The sequence below is a fragment of the Petromyzon marinus genome (assembly GCF_048934315.1).
Source record: "Petromyzon marinus isolate PM22_M1 ecotype Great Lakes invasive population chromosome 76 unlocalized genomic scaffold, UKy_Petmar_22M1.pri1.0 chr76_unloc.3, whole genome shotgun sequence".
Taxonomy (NCBI): Eukaryota; Metazoa; Chordata; class Hyperoartia; order Petromyzontiformes; family Petromyzontidae; genus Petromyzon; species Petromyzon marinus.
In genome coordinates, this window is record NW_027422620.1 from 844,837 (window position 1) to 858,631 (window position 13,795).

A 13,795-nucleotide genomic window follows, 5' to 3' on the forward strand; every position below is an offset into this window, starting at 1 on the left:
CTCACGTGGGGGTGGTAGAGGGGTTGTGGATTAGTCCAAGTGGGAGACTCACGTTTGGGTGGTGTGGATTAGTCCAAGTAGGAGACTCACGTGGGGGTGGTAGAGGGGTTGTGGATTAGTCCAAGTGGGGGACTCACGTGGGGGTGGTGTGGATTAGTCCAAGTGGGAGACTCACGTGGGGGTGGTGTGGATTAGTCAAAGTGGGAGACTCACGTGGGGGTGGTGTGGATTAGTCCAAGTGCGAGGCTCACGTGGGGTGGTGTGGATTAGTCCAAGTGGGAGATGCACGTGGGGGTGGTGTGGATTAGTCCAAGTGGGAGACTCACGTGGGGGTGGTGTGGATTAGTCCAAGTGGGAGACTCACATGGGGGTGGTGGGGATGTGGATTAGTCCAAGTGGGAGACTCACGTGGGGGTGGTGTGGATTAGTCCAAGTGGGAGACTCACGTGGGGGTGGTGTGGATTAGTCCAAGTGGGGGACTCACGTGGGGGTGGTGTGGATTAGTCCAAGTGGTAGACTCACATGGGGGTGGTGGGGATGTGGAGTAGACCAAGTGGGAGACTAACGTGAGGGTGGTGTGGGGTAGTGGATTAGTCCAAGTGGGAGAATCACGTGAGAGCAGTGGGGTTGTGGATTAGTCCAAGTGGGAGACTTACGTCGGGGTGGTGTGGATTAGTCCAAGTGGGAGACTCACGTGGGGGTGGTGTGGATTAGTCCAAGTGGGAGACTTACGTCGGGGTGGTGTGGATTAGTCCAAGTGGGAGACTCACGTGGGGGTGGTGTGGATTAGTCCAATTGGGAGACTCACGTGGGGGTGGTGTGGATTAGTCCAAGTGCGAGACTCACGTGGGGGGGGTGTGGATTAGTCCAAGTGGGAGACTCACGTGGGGGTGGTGTGGATTAGTCCAAGTGGGCGACTAACGTGGGGGTGGTGTGGATTAGTCCAAGTGGGAGACTCACGTGGGGGTGGTGTGGATTAGTCCAAGTGGGAGACTCACGTGGGGGTGGTGTGGATTAGTCCAAGTGGGAGACTCACGTGGGGGTGGTGTGGATTAGTCCAAGTAGGAGACTCACGTGGGGGTGGTAGAGGGGTTGTGGATTAGTCCAAGTGGGAGACTCACGTGGGGGTGGTGTGGATTAGTCCAAGTGGGATACTCACGTGGGGGTGGTGTGAATTAGTCCAAGTGGGGGACTCACGTGGGGGTGGTGTGGATTAGTCCAAGTGGGAGACTCACGTGGGGGTGGTGTGGATTAGTCAAAGTGGGAGACTCACGTGGGGGTGGTGTGGATTAGTCCAAGTGCGAGGCTCACGTGGGGTGGTGTGGATTAGTCCAAGTGGGAGACGCACGTGGGGGTGGTGTGGATTAGTCCAAGTGGGAGACTCACGTGGGGGTGGAGGGGTTGTGGATTAGTTCAAGTGGTAGACTCACGTGGGGGTAGTTTGGATTAGTCCAAGTGCGAGACTCACGTGGGGGTGGTGTGGATTAGTCCATGTGGGAGACTCACGTGGGGGTGGTGTGGATTAGTCCAAGTGGGAGACTCATGTGGGGGTGGTGTGGATTAGTCCAAGTGAGAGACTCATGTGGGGGTGGTGTGGATTAGTCCAAGTGGGAGTCTCACGTGGGGGTGGTGGGGATGTGGATTAGTCCAAGTGGGAGACTCCCGTGGGGGTGGTGGGGTTGTGGATCAGTCCAAGTGGGAGACTCCCGTGGGGGTGGTGGGGTTGTGGATTAGTCCAAGTGGGAGACTCACGTGGGGGTGGTGTGGATTAGTCCAAGTGCGAGACTCACGTGGGGGTGGTGTGGATTAGTCCAAGTGGGAGACTCACTTGGGGGTGGTGTGGATTAGTCCAAGTGGGAGACTCACTTGGGGGTGGTGGGGTTGTGGATCAGTCCAAGTGGGAGACTCCCGTGGGGGTGGTGGGGTTGTGGATTAGTCCAAGTGGAAGACTCACACGTGAGTGGTGGGGTTGTGGATCAGTCCAAGTGGGAGACTCACACGTGGGTGGTGGTGGTTGTCGATTAGTCCAAGTGGGAGACTCACGTGGGGGTGGAGGTGGTGGGCTTGTGGATTAGTCCAAGTGGGAGACTCACGTGGGGGTGGTGGGGTTGTGAATTAGTCCAAGTGGGAGACTCACGTGGGGGTGGAGGTGGTGGGGTTGTGGATTAGTCCAAGTGGGAGACTCACGTGGGGGTGGTGGGGTTGTGAATTAGTCCAAGTAGGAGACTCACGTGGAAGTGGTGGAGTAGACTAAGTGGGAGACTCACACGTGGGTGGTGGGGTTGTGGATTAGTCCAAGTGGGAGACTCACGTGGGGGTGGTATGGATTAGTTCAAGTGGGAGACTCACGTGGGGGTGGTATGGATTAGTCCAAGTGGGAGACTCACGTGGGGGTGGTAGAGGGGTGTGGAGTAGACCAAGTGGGAAACTCACGTGGGGGTGGTGTGGGGTTGTGGATTAGACCAAGTGGGAGACTCACGTGGGAGTGTTGGTGGGTTGTCGATTAGTCTAAGTGGAAGACTTACGTGGGGGTGTTGGGGTTGTGGATTATTCGAAGTGGAAGGCTTACGTGGGTGTGGAGGTGGTGGGGTTGTGGACTAGTCCAAGCGGGAGACTTATGTGGGGGTGGAGGTGGTGGGTTCGTGGATTAGTCCAAGTGGGGACTCACGTGGGGGTGGTGTGGATTAGTCCAAGTGGGGGACTCACGTGGGGGTGGTGTGGATTAGTCCAAGTGGGAGACTCACGTGGGGGTGGTGTGGATTAGTCCAAATGGGAGACTCACGTGGGGGTGTTGTGGAATAGTCCAAGTGGGAGACTCACGTGGGGGTGGTGTGGATGAGTCCAAATGGGAGACTCACGTGGGGGTGCTGTGGATGAGTCCAAATGGGAGACTCACGTTTGGGTGGTGTGGATTAGTCCAAGTGGGAGACTCACGTGGGGGTGGTGTGGATTAGTCCAAGTGGGAGACTCACGTGGGGGTGTTGTGGAATAGTCCAAGTGGGAGACTCACGTGGGGGTGCTGTGGATGAGTCCAAATGTGAGACTCACGTGGGGGTGCTGTGGATGAGTCCAAATGGGAGACTCACGTGGGGGTGGTGTGGATTAGTCCAAGTGGGAGACTCACGTGGGGGTGGTGTGGATTAGTCCAAGTGGGAGACTCACATGGGGGTGGTGGGGTTGTGGATCAGTCCAAGTGGGTGACTCACATGGGGGTGGGGGGTTTGTGGATTAGTCCAAGTGGGAGACTCACGTGGGGGGTGGTAGAGGGGTGTGGAGTAGACCAAGTGGGAGACTCACTTGGGGGTGGTGTGGGGTTGTGGATTAGTCCAAGTGGGAGACTCACGTGGGGATGGAGTGGATTAGTCCAAGTGGGTGAGTGGGTGGGTTAGTGGGTGAGTGTGTGGGTGAGTGGGTGTGTGTGTGGATGTGTGGGTGGGTAGTTGGTTGTGTGTGTGTGGGGTCTGTGTGGGGAGGTGGCGGGTGTGTGTGGGTGGGTGTGGGGGGTGTATGTGGGTGTGCACGTAGGTGCGTGGCTGTGTGGGTGAGTGGGTGTGTGGGTGGGTGTGTGGATGGGTGTGTGGATGGGTGTGTGGATGGGTTGATATGTGGGTGTGTGGGTGGGTGAGTGGGTGTGTGGGTACAGGGGTGGGTTAGTGGGTGCATGGGTGGGTGAGTAGGTGGGTGGGTGAGTGGGGTGGGGTGAGTGAATGGATGGGTGAGTGGGTGGGTGAGTGGGTGGGTGAGTGAATGGATGGGTTAGTGGGTGGGTTAGTGGGTGGGTGAGTGGGTGGGTGAGTGGGTGGGTGAGTGGGTGGGTGGGTAGTGTGGCAAAACAACCCCCTACCTCGTCGCGGTGCCGGACGGGCAACGATGTCGTGGACAGTGCTTTGGGGAGGAGGGCCAATTACGATTGGCCTTTCCCCTCATGACGTCTGTGACTACCACAGCGGCTAAATGGGAGCTCTGGACGGGTGCGAAGGGCTGGTAACCCCTCCACCTTCAATTAATTACCACTAAACTACGACTAAAACGTAACTAATAAGCTTGTGCCGGAGGCCTCGGGGGGACAGGCGTCTATGACGTCTCCTGGCCAAACCCCATTTGGCAGAGCCAGGAAACTGAATCCTTACCATCGGGGCTCCTCCAGAAACAACGAAAAGCCACTACAAATGGCCACGTGGAATGTTTGAACATTCACTGCGGAGGAGAGGCTGCCACTCCTCTGTCGGGAGCTGGACCGTCTAGATCTCGGGGCAGGGGACTGTCAAACAACAGGGTGTGGCTCTTCTTCTGAACAAAAGAATGAAGGGGGCGTGGGAGCGTGACGGTGAGGTATGGGAAGCTGTAAGCTCCAGGTTACTTTGGGCTCACCTTCTCATCAACCGGAGGCGAGGAGTGGTGGTCGTGGTTACTTATGCCCCCACCGAAGACAAACATCCGTGGAGGGATGCAGGCAAGGCCGATGAGTCAGATGCCTTCTATGACCTCTTGTCACAGGTGCTGGTTAAAGTGGCCCCTCGGGATAGAGTCATCTTGTTGGGTGACTTCAATGCCCGAGGTGGTCATAACAACGGTTGGAGGCTGCTGGATTTTCGTGCAGCCTATGGGCTTGTAATTACCAACACGCTGTTCCGGCATCGGCGTATCCACACAACATCATGGATGCATGCCGGGTCCAAGCAACAACATCTGGACTACATAGTGACGGACCAGCGGATGCGAGCCCATGTCCTTGACACCAGGACCTACCGTGGAGCTGATCTGCCCTCTGACCATCAACTAGTCATCTGTAAGATGCGCCTGCCATTGTTCCACTCTGGAGGTGGGTGTACACCCAGGACCCCATTCCAATCTAAAGTGGCCAGGTCTCAGTTATCTGATGAAAGTTGCAAGCGAGAATTTCATCATCGCTTGCGGCTGGGGTTGGCATCGTCCCCCACTCCTCCTGATGTCGAGGGTAAATGGGCGAGGTTTAGGACTGTGACTCATGCAGCTGCAAAAGCCGCTTTGGGTACGCGGTCCAGACCTCCCCAGAGACCCTGGCTGACAGAGGAGTTGTTCAGGATAGTTGAGAAAAAGCGACAGGCCCACTGTCATCGGCTACAGAATCCCACGTCAGAGAATGAGGAGGCTTATGGCAGCCTTCGCTCGGAGGTTCGGAGAGCTGTGAGGCTCTGCAAGGAAGGGTGGTGGTTGCGGGTTGCTGAGGAGATGGAGCCTGCCTCAGTGGCCCACGATCACAAATCTCTATTTAACTCCATCAAAAAAGTAACCTGCAGCGCCACACCTATTACCATCATTGGGGGAAAAAACGGTGATCCAATCTCTGACCCGCAGGAACAGGTTTGCAGATTTGCTGAGATTTTCTGTGAGGTCCTGTGGGAGGGAAAATCCCTCAGCCAGGAAAACATCGTGGCACAAAGTGAGGATGACCCTAGTGAGGCTGTGGTGCCTCAAATATTGGAGGAAGTCACCCTCTGTGAGTGGCTGGCTGAGGTGCCATCTGTTGAGGAAGTACTGAAGGCGATCCGGAGTCTGAGACCAGGAAAGGCACCGGGCAGAGATGATCTCCCAAGCGAAATGCTGAGGGAGGGTGGCGTTTGTGCACAGACTGCCCTATATGACATCATAACAACAGTCCGCACAGACTGTAACAACTACAGGGGCATCTCACTCCTCAGTGTGCCGGGAAAGGTCCTGGCAAGGATTATTCAACATCGCCTTGCCAGGCACGCTGAGGAGATGCTTGCGGAGCCCCAATGCGGTTTCAGGAAAGGGCGGTCCTGCACAGATGCAATATTTTCTGTCCATCTGCTACAGCAGAGGTGTAGGGAATTCCAGCAAGACCTACATCTCTGCTTTATTGACCTGGTCAAGGCCTATGATACCATCAGTAGGCCTTGGCTCTGGTTTGTTCTTGGTGCTTTTGGAGTCCCTGACCCTTTGCTCACGATCATTAAGGACCTTCATGATGGTGAGCGGGCCTGGGTAAAACTACGTGGCCGGGAGTCAGAGCCATTCCCTGTTCACCTTGGGGTGCGACAGGGATGTCCTCTGGCTCCCACATTATTTAACATCTATTTTGACCACGCAGTTCGTGAAGCCTTCAATAGATGTACCGGGGGAATCTCTATTTGGTACAGATATAATGGGAGGCTGATCGATGCCCAGGTGCGGTCAAGGGATGGCTCCCTATTGGTCAACCACGTTATGTATGCCGATGATTTGGTAATAGCTGCTCATTCAGAGGAAGAGTTGGAGACGCTGTTGCTGAGACTGGAGCGTGCCACTAAGAGATGGGGCCTTACCATCAGCCCCACCAAAACTAAGCACCTGCCTGGGTATTTTGTACCATTGGACACTCCACCCCCACAACTCCCAATCGGTGATGGGGCAGTTGTGGGGAGAGTGGAGAGTTTCCCATATCTGGGCAGTGTGCTCATGACCGGCTCCAGTTTAACAGCAGAGGTCTAACTCCGAATCAGTCGAGCGGCAAAATCTTTTCATCGGTTCCGTAATGCTGTGTGGAAGCTACCTGGTCTGTCGCTCCGCACTAAGCTTCAGGTCTTCTCGGCCACGGTCATTCCCTCCCTTCTCTACGCTTGCGAAACGTGGACCCCCCTAATGGAACATCTTCGCCGGTTAGAAACATTTAGGCTGGCCTGCCTACGATCCATCCTGGGTTTAACCAGACTGGATTGTGTGAGGAGCTCACAAATCCTTGAAAGATCTGGGCAAGGTCCCATCGGCGAGCTCCTCCGGCGGGGATGGCTGTGATGGCTGGGTCATGTAGCTCGCATGCCCAGCCACCGCATGCCGAAACAGCTTTTGTTCGTCCGGATTAAGGGGGCTAAGCGGGCGCAGCACGGGCTAGAGAAGAGATGGAGTGATGTGGTACAGGAAGATGTAGAGCTGATTGGACTTGCCGATGACCGGTACCAGCGGTGTCAAGATCGGCCTCTGTGGAGGCTCGTGAAGGACGCTATTGGGCAGTTGGAGGCAGTCGCCCTCCAACAACAACGGAGGGCGGAGGAGCGACGCTCACAACAACGAGCGGAGCGCCGGGTGGCTAAAGCACAGCAGGTTGGCACAGTAGGGGGCACAGGTGATGCATCAGCCAGTCATCTCAGTCAGTCGACCCGTGGCACCTGGGTCTGCCCCCTGACCTCCTGCCAGCGGGCGTTCGACACTTCACGTGGCCTCAGGGTGCACATAGCCTGGCACAAGCGTCGTGGTGACGTCACCGCCACTTAGTGGCGAATGGCGGTTGTTGTTGTTGTTGTGTGAGTGAGTGGGTGAGTGAGTGGGTGAGTGAGTGAGTGTGAGTGTGTGAGTGAGTGGGTGTGTGTGAGTGTGTGAGTGAGTGGGTGTATGAGTAAGTGAGTGTGTGAGTGAGTGTATGAGTGGGTGGGTGAGTGAGTGTGTGGGTGAGTGAGTGTGTGAGTGAGTGTGTGTATGAGTGGGTGAGTGTGTGAGTGAGTGGGTGTGTGTGTGAGTGGATGAGTGTGTGAGTGAGTGGGTGAGTGTGTGAGTGGGTGAGTGAGTGAGTGAGTGTGTGAGTGAGTGGGTGTGTGAGTGAGTGACTGGGTGAGTGAGTGTGTGAGTGAGTGAGTGTGTGAGTGAGTGAGTGTGTGAGTGAGTGAGTGGGTGTGTGAGTGAGCGAGTGGGTGTGTGAGTGAGTGTGTGAGTGAGTGAGTGTGAGTGTGTGAGTGAGTGTGTGAGTGAGTGAGTGTGAGTGTGTGAGTGAGTGTGTGCGTGAGTGAGTGAGTGTGTGAGTGCGTGTGTGAGTGAGTGAGTGTGTGAGTGAGTGAGTGTGTGAGTGGGTGAGTGAGTGAGTGGGTGAGTGTGTGAGTGGGTGAGTGAGTGTGTGTATGAGTGTGTGAGTGGGTGGGTGAGTGAGTGAGTGAGCGAGTGAGTGAGTGAGTGAGCGGGTGAGTGTGTGAGTGTGTGAGTGAGTGTGTGAGTGTGAGTGAGTGTGTGGGTGTGTGAGTGAGTGTGTGAGTGAGTGGGTGAGTGTGTGAGTGTGTGTGAGTGAGTGTGTGAGTGAGTGTGTGAGTGTGTGAGTGGGTGAGTGAGTGTGTGAGTGTGTGAGTGAGTGTGTGAGTGAGTGAGTGGGTGAGTGAGTGAGTGTGAGTGAGTGTGTAAGTGTGTGTGTGATTGTGTGAGTGAGTGTGTGGGTGAGTGTGTGAGTGAGTGAGTGTGTGGGTGAGTGAGTGGGTGAGTGAGTGAGTGTATGTGTGTATGTGTGTGAGTGAGTGTGTGTGAGTGAGTATGTGTGTATGTGTGTGAGTGTGTGAGTGGGTGGGTGAGTATGTGTGTGAGTGGGTGGGTGGGTGAGTGGGTGAGTGTATGTGTGTGAGTGAGTGTGTGTGAGTGAGTATGTGTGTGAGTGTCTGAGTGAGTGTGTGTGTGAGTGAGTGTGTGAGTTAGTGAGTGTGTGAGTGAGTGGGTGAGTGTGTGAGTGGGTGTGTGAGTGAGTGTGTGTGTGAGTGTGTATGTGTATGAGTGAGTGTGTGAGTGAGTGTGTGTGTGAGTGGGTGAGTGAGTGGGTGAGTGAGTGAGTGTATGTGTGTATGTGTGTGAGTGAGTTGTGTGTGAGTATTTGTGTGAGTGTGAGTGAGTGGGTGAGTGAGTGAGTGTATCTGAGTGAGTGTGTGTGAGTATGTGTGTGAGTGTGTGTGAGTGGGTGGGTGTGTGAGTGGGTGGGTGTGTGAGTGGTGTGAGTGGGTGGGTGTGTGAGTGGTGGGTGTGTGGTGGTGGTGTGTGTGAGTGGGTGGGTGTGAGTGGGTGGGTGGATGTGTGAGTGGATGGGTGGGTGTGGTGGTGAGTATTTGTGTGAGTTGTGAGTGGGTGCGGGGCGGGACCCGGAAGCTGTCTCGCGCGCTGCACTCTGGGCCATTTCTTCTTCCCAGGACACGTGGTGTGTCAGTCCCGTCGCAGAGTTCCGACGTTTTCGCTTCCTCCTCCTCGACCTCTACTCGACTCAGTCGCCATGGCAGAAGTCGTTGACCGGTTCAAGAACCGGTTACAGCAGCAGGTGAGGGTCTCTATGTGTGGTGAGTCTATGGGTCTCTGTGCGGTGAGTCTGTGGGTCTCTGTGTGCTGAGGAGTCTGTGGGTCTCTGTGTGGTGAGTCTGTGGGTCTCTGTGTGGTGAGTCTGTGGGTCTCTGTGTGGTGAGTCTGTGGGTCACTGTGTGGTGAGTCTGTGGGTCTCTGTGTGGTGAGTCTGTGGGTCTCTGTGTGGTGAGTCTGTGGGTCTCGGTGTGGTGAGTCTGTGGGTCACTGTGTGGTGAGTCTGTGGGTCTCGGTGTGGTGAGTCTGTGGGTCACTGTGTGGTGAGTCTGTGGGTCTCTGTGTGCTGAGTCTGTGGGTCTCTGTGTGGTGAGTCTGTGGGTCTCTGTGTGGTGAGTCTGTGGGGTCACTGTGTGGTGAGTCTGTGGGTCTCTGTGTGGTGAGTCTGTGGGTCTCTGTGTGCTGAGTCTGTGGGTCTCTGTGTGCTGAGTCTGTGGGTCTCTGTGTGGTGAGTCTGTGGGTCACTGTGTGGTGAGTCTGTGGGTCTCTGTGTGGTGAGTCTGTGGGTCTCTGTGTGGTGAGTCTGTGGGTCTCGGTGTGGTGAGTCTGTGGGTCACTGTGTGGTGAGTCTGTGGGTCTCTGTGTGCTGAGTCTGTGGGTCTCTGTGTGGTGAGTCTGTGGGTTTCTGTGTGGTGAGTCTGTGGGTCTCTGTGTGGTGAGTCTGTGGGTCTCTGTGTGGTGAGTCTGTGGGTCTCTGTGTGGTGAGTCTGTGGGTCTCTGTGTGGTGAGTCTGTGGGTCTCTGTGTGGTGAGTCTGTGGGTCTCTGTGTGGTGAGTCTGTGGTTCTCTGTGTGCTGAGTCTGTGGGTCTCTGTGTGGTGAGTCTGTGGGTCACTGTGTGGTGAGTCTGTGGGTCTCTGTGTGGTGAGTCTGTGGGTCTCTGTGTGCTGAGTCTGTGGGTCTCTGTGTGCTGAGTCTGTGGGTCTCTGTGTGGTGAGTCAGACTCATTCACCTGCTCACCCACTGATTGACTGGTCGACTCACCCACCCACCCACTCACTCACCCACCCACTCACCCACTGACTGACTGGTCGACTCACCCACCCACTCACCCACCCACTCACCCACTGATTGACTGGTCGACTCACCCGCCCACTCACTCACCCACCCACCCACTCACCCACCCACTCACCCACTGACTGACTGGTCGACTCACCCACTCACCCACTGACTGACTGGTCGACTCACCCACTCACCCACAGACTGACTAACCCACCCACTCACCCACTGACTGACTGGTCGACTCACCCACTCACCCACTCACCCACTGACTGACTGGTCGACTCACCCACTCACCCACTGACTGACTGGTCGACTCACCCACCCACTCACCCACCCACTAACCCACTGACTGACTGGTCGACTCACCCACTCACCCACTCACCCACTGACTGACTAACCCACCCACTCACCCACTGACTGACTGGTCGACTCACCCACTCACCCACTGACTGACTGGTCGACTCACCCACCCACTCACCCACCCACTAACCCACTGACTGACTGGTCGACTCACCCACTCACCCACTCACCCACTGACTGACTAACCCACCCACTCACCCACTGACTGACTGGTCGACTCACCCACTCACCCACTGACTGACTGGTCGACTCACCCACTCACCCACTGACTGACTGGTCGACTCACCCACCCACTCACCCACCCACTAACCCACTGACTGACTGGTCGACTCACCCACTCACCCACTCACCCACTGACTGACTAACCCACCCACTCACCCACTGACTGACTGGTCGACTCACCCACTCACCCACTGACTGACTGGTCGACTCACCCACTCACCCACTGACTGACTGGTCGACTCACCCACTCACCCACTGACTGACTGGTCGACTCTCCCGCCCGCCCACTCTCGTCAGGATCTGGAGATCAGCCGTCTCTCGGCCGAGGTGTTGTCTCTGCGTGGGGCCGTGGTGGACGCCGGCGGCGCCTCCGGGTCGACCTGTGCTCCTCCTGGGGTGGAGCGTCTCCGCGAGGAGAACGGGAAGCTGCTGTACCGCCTCCGCCACCTCAAGCGGGTGAGAGGCACCGCGGTTGGCTGCTGTGCCAGGCTAGGTGCACGAGGAGGAGGGCACGGGACAGACCCAGCAGGTGCCATGGGTTGACTGCTGTGCCAGGCTAGGTGCAGGAGAAGGAGGTCACGGGACAGACCCAGCAGGTGCCATGGGTTGGCTGCTGTGCCAGGCTAGGTGCACACAGGGGCATGGGCTCAGGGCTTGAGCCCTGGGTCTGGGTGTCTCTCTCCGTCTCTCTCAGTGGGGTTCATAATGGCACTGAGAACCTGGGTTGGAGGTTTGATGCCTGGGTCACCACCAACACATTCACAACCACGCCACCATCGGTTTTATTGACATCGTCAGCACCACCACTGACTCACAAAGACTCACTCACTCGTCCACCCACCCACTCATTCACCCACCCACTCACCTACCCACTCACCCACCCACCCACTCATCCACCCACCCACTCACCCACCCACCCACTCATCCACCCACCCACTCCTCCATCCACTCACTCACTCACTCACCCGTCCACCCACTCATTCACCCACTCACCCACCCACCCACTCACTCACCCACTCACCCACCCACTCACCCACTCATCCACCCACCCACCCACTCACCCACCCACTCACTCACCCACTCACCCACTCACCCACCCACCAGCTCACCCACCCACCAGCTCACCCACTCACTCACCCACTCATCCACCCACCCACCCACCCGCTCACCCACTCACTCACTCACCCACTCACCTACTCACCCACCCACCCACCATCAACTTGCAGTTTAACCTCTGACTTCCCTCCGCAGTGCCTGAGCGACGAGGTGATGAAGCAACGGCCTCAGCCAATCTCCTCCACCTCCTCCTCCTCCTCCTCCTCGTCCCCCGCCACCTCCTCCTCCACCTCCTCCTCGTCCCCGGCCACCGGCCCCCGCGGCGACCGCGATGGTGGCGACGGTGCCGACGTGGACGGGGGGATGGTGAACGTCGCCGCCCGGCTCTGCACTGCGTTTGCGAGCGCTGTGAGCGCCGCTTTCCCCGGCCTCGCCGTGCCGCCGGTAGCCATCGCTCCCTCGAAGCCGCAGCAGCAGCAGCAGCAGCAGCAGCGGATCGCCGATTACCAGTGTAACAGCGCCATGGCCATCGCGCAGGTCAGCCGCGATCATCGCGGTGTGGTCACGCGGAGAGACGCAGACTCACCATAGAGACCCATAGACTCACAACACAGAGACTCATAGACTCACAACACGCGGAGACTCATAGACACACCATAGAGACCCACAGACTCAGCACACAGAGACCCACAGACTCACACCATGCGGAGACTCAGACTCACCACACAGAGACCCACAGACTCATCACACAGAGACCCACAGACTCATCACACAGAGACCCACAGACTCATCACACAGAGACCCACAGACTCACAACACAGAGACCCACAGACTCGGCAAACAGAGACCCACAGACTCACCACACAGAGACTCACAGACTCAGCACACAGAGACCCACAGACTCACAACACAGAGACCTACAGACTCACAACACAGACACCCACAGACTCACCACACAGAGACCCACAGACTCACAACACTGAGACCCATAGACTCACCACACAGAGACCCACAGACTCACCACACAGAGACCCACAGACTCACCACACAGAGACCCACAGACTCACAACACACGGAGACCCATAGACTCAGCACACAGAGACCCACAGACTCACCATAGAGATCCAAAGACTCACAACACAGAGAGACACAGACTCACAACACAGAGACCCACAGACTCACAACACAGAGACCCACAGACTCACAACACAGAGACCCACAGACTCGGCAAACAGAGACCCACAGACTCACCACACAGAGACTCACAGACTCAGCACACAGAGACCCACAGACTCACAACACAGAGACCTACAGACTCACAACACAGACACCCACAGACTCACCACACAGAGACCCACAGACTCACAACACTGAGACCCATAGACTCACCACACAGAGACCCACAGACTCACCACACAGAGACCCACAGACTCACCACACAGAGACCCACAGACTCACCACACAGAGAGACACAGACTCACAACACAGAGACCCACAGACTCACAACACAGAGACCCACAGACTCACAACACAGAGACCCATAGACTCACCATAGAGACCCACAGACTCACAACACAGAGAGACACAGACTCACCATAGAGACCCATAGACTCAGCACACAGAGACCCATAGACTCGGCACACAGAGACCCACAGACTCAGCCCACAGAGACCCACAGACTCACAACACAGAGACCCATAGACTCAGCACACAGAGACCCACAGACTCACCACACAGAGAGACACAGACTCAGCACACAGAGACCCACAGACTCAGCACACAGAGACCCATAGACTCAGCACACAGAGACCCATAGACTCAGCACACAGAGACCCACAGACTCACAACACAGAGAGACCCACAGACTCAGCACACAGAGACCCACAGACTCACCATAGAGACCCATAGACTCAGCACACAGAGACCCACAGACTCACCACACAGAGACCCACAGACTCAGCACACAGAGAGACACAGACTCAGCACACAGAGACCCACAGACTCATCACACAGAGACCCATAGACTCAGCACACAGAGACCCACAGACTCAGCACACAGAGACCCACAGACTCACCATAGAGACC

The 13,795-nt window shown here is 56.6% G+C and overlaps 1 protein-coding gene across 1 annotated transcript; it reads left to right on the top strand.

The window, feature by feature from the left end:
- The first annotated feature begins 8,867 nt into the window (after positions 1-8,867).
- Positions 8,868-12,323, top strand: LOC142908216 (arginine--tRNA ligase, cytoplasmic-like). Its single transcript, XM_076058563.1, has 3 exons — positions 8,868-9,037; positions 10,952-11,110; positions 11,906-12,323. Exons 1-3 carry the CDS (start codon positions 8,993-8,995, stop codon positions 12,299-12,301), a joined length of 600 nt encoding a protein of 199 aa, XP_075914678.1. The 5' UTR covers positions 8,868-8,992; the 3' UTR covers positions 12,302-12,323.
- Positions 12,324-13,795: the final 1,472 nt, after the last annotated feature.

What these genes read in the sequence shown, in the direction of transcription:
- LOC142908216 (XM_076058563.1), top strand. Translation starts at nt 8,993, where the DNA reads ATGGCAGAAGTCGTTGACCGGTTCAAGAACCGGTTACAGCAGCAG. An exon ending in AGAACCGGTTACAGCAGCAG is followed by an intron (nt 9,038 to 10,951) that starts GTGAGGGTCTCT and finishes CACTCTCGTCAG; the next exon opens with GATCTGGAGATCAGCCGTCT. An exon ending in GCCTCCGCCACCTCAAGCGG is followed by an intron (nt 11,111 to 11,905) that starts GTGAGAGGCACC and finishes TTCCCTCCGCAG; the next exon opens with TGCCTGAGCGACGAGGTGAT.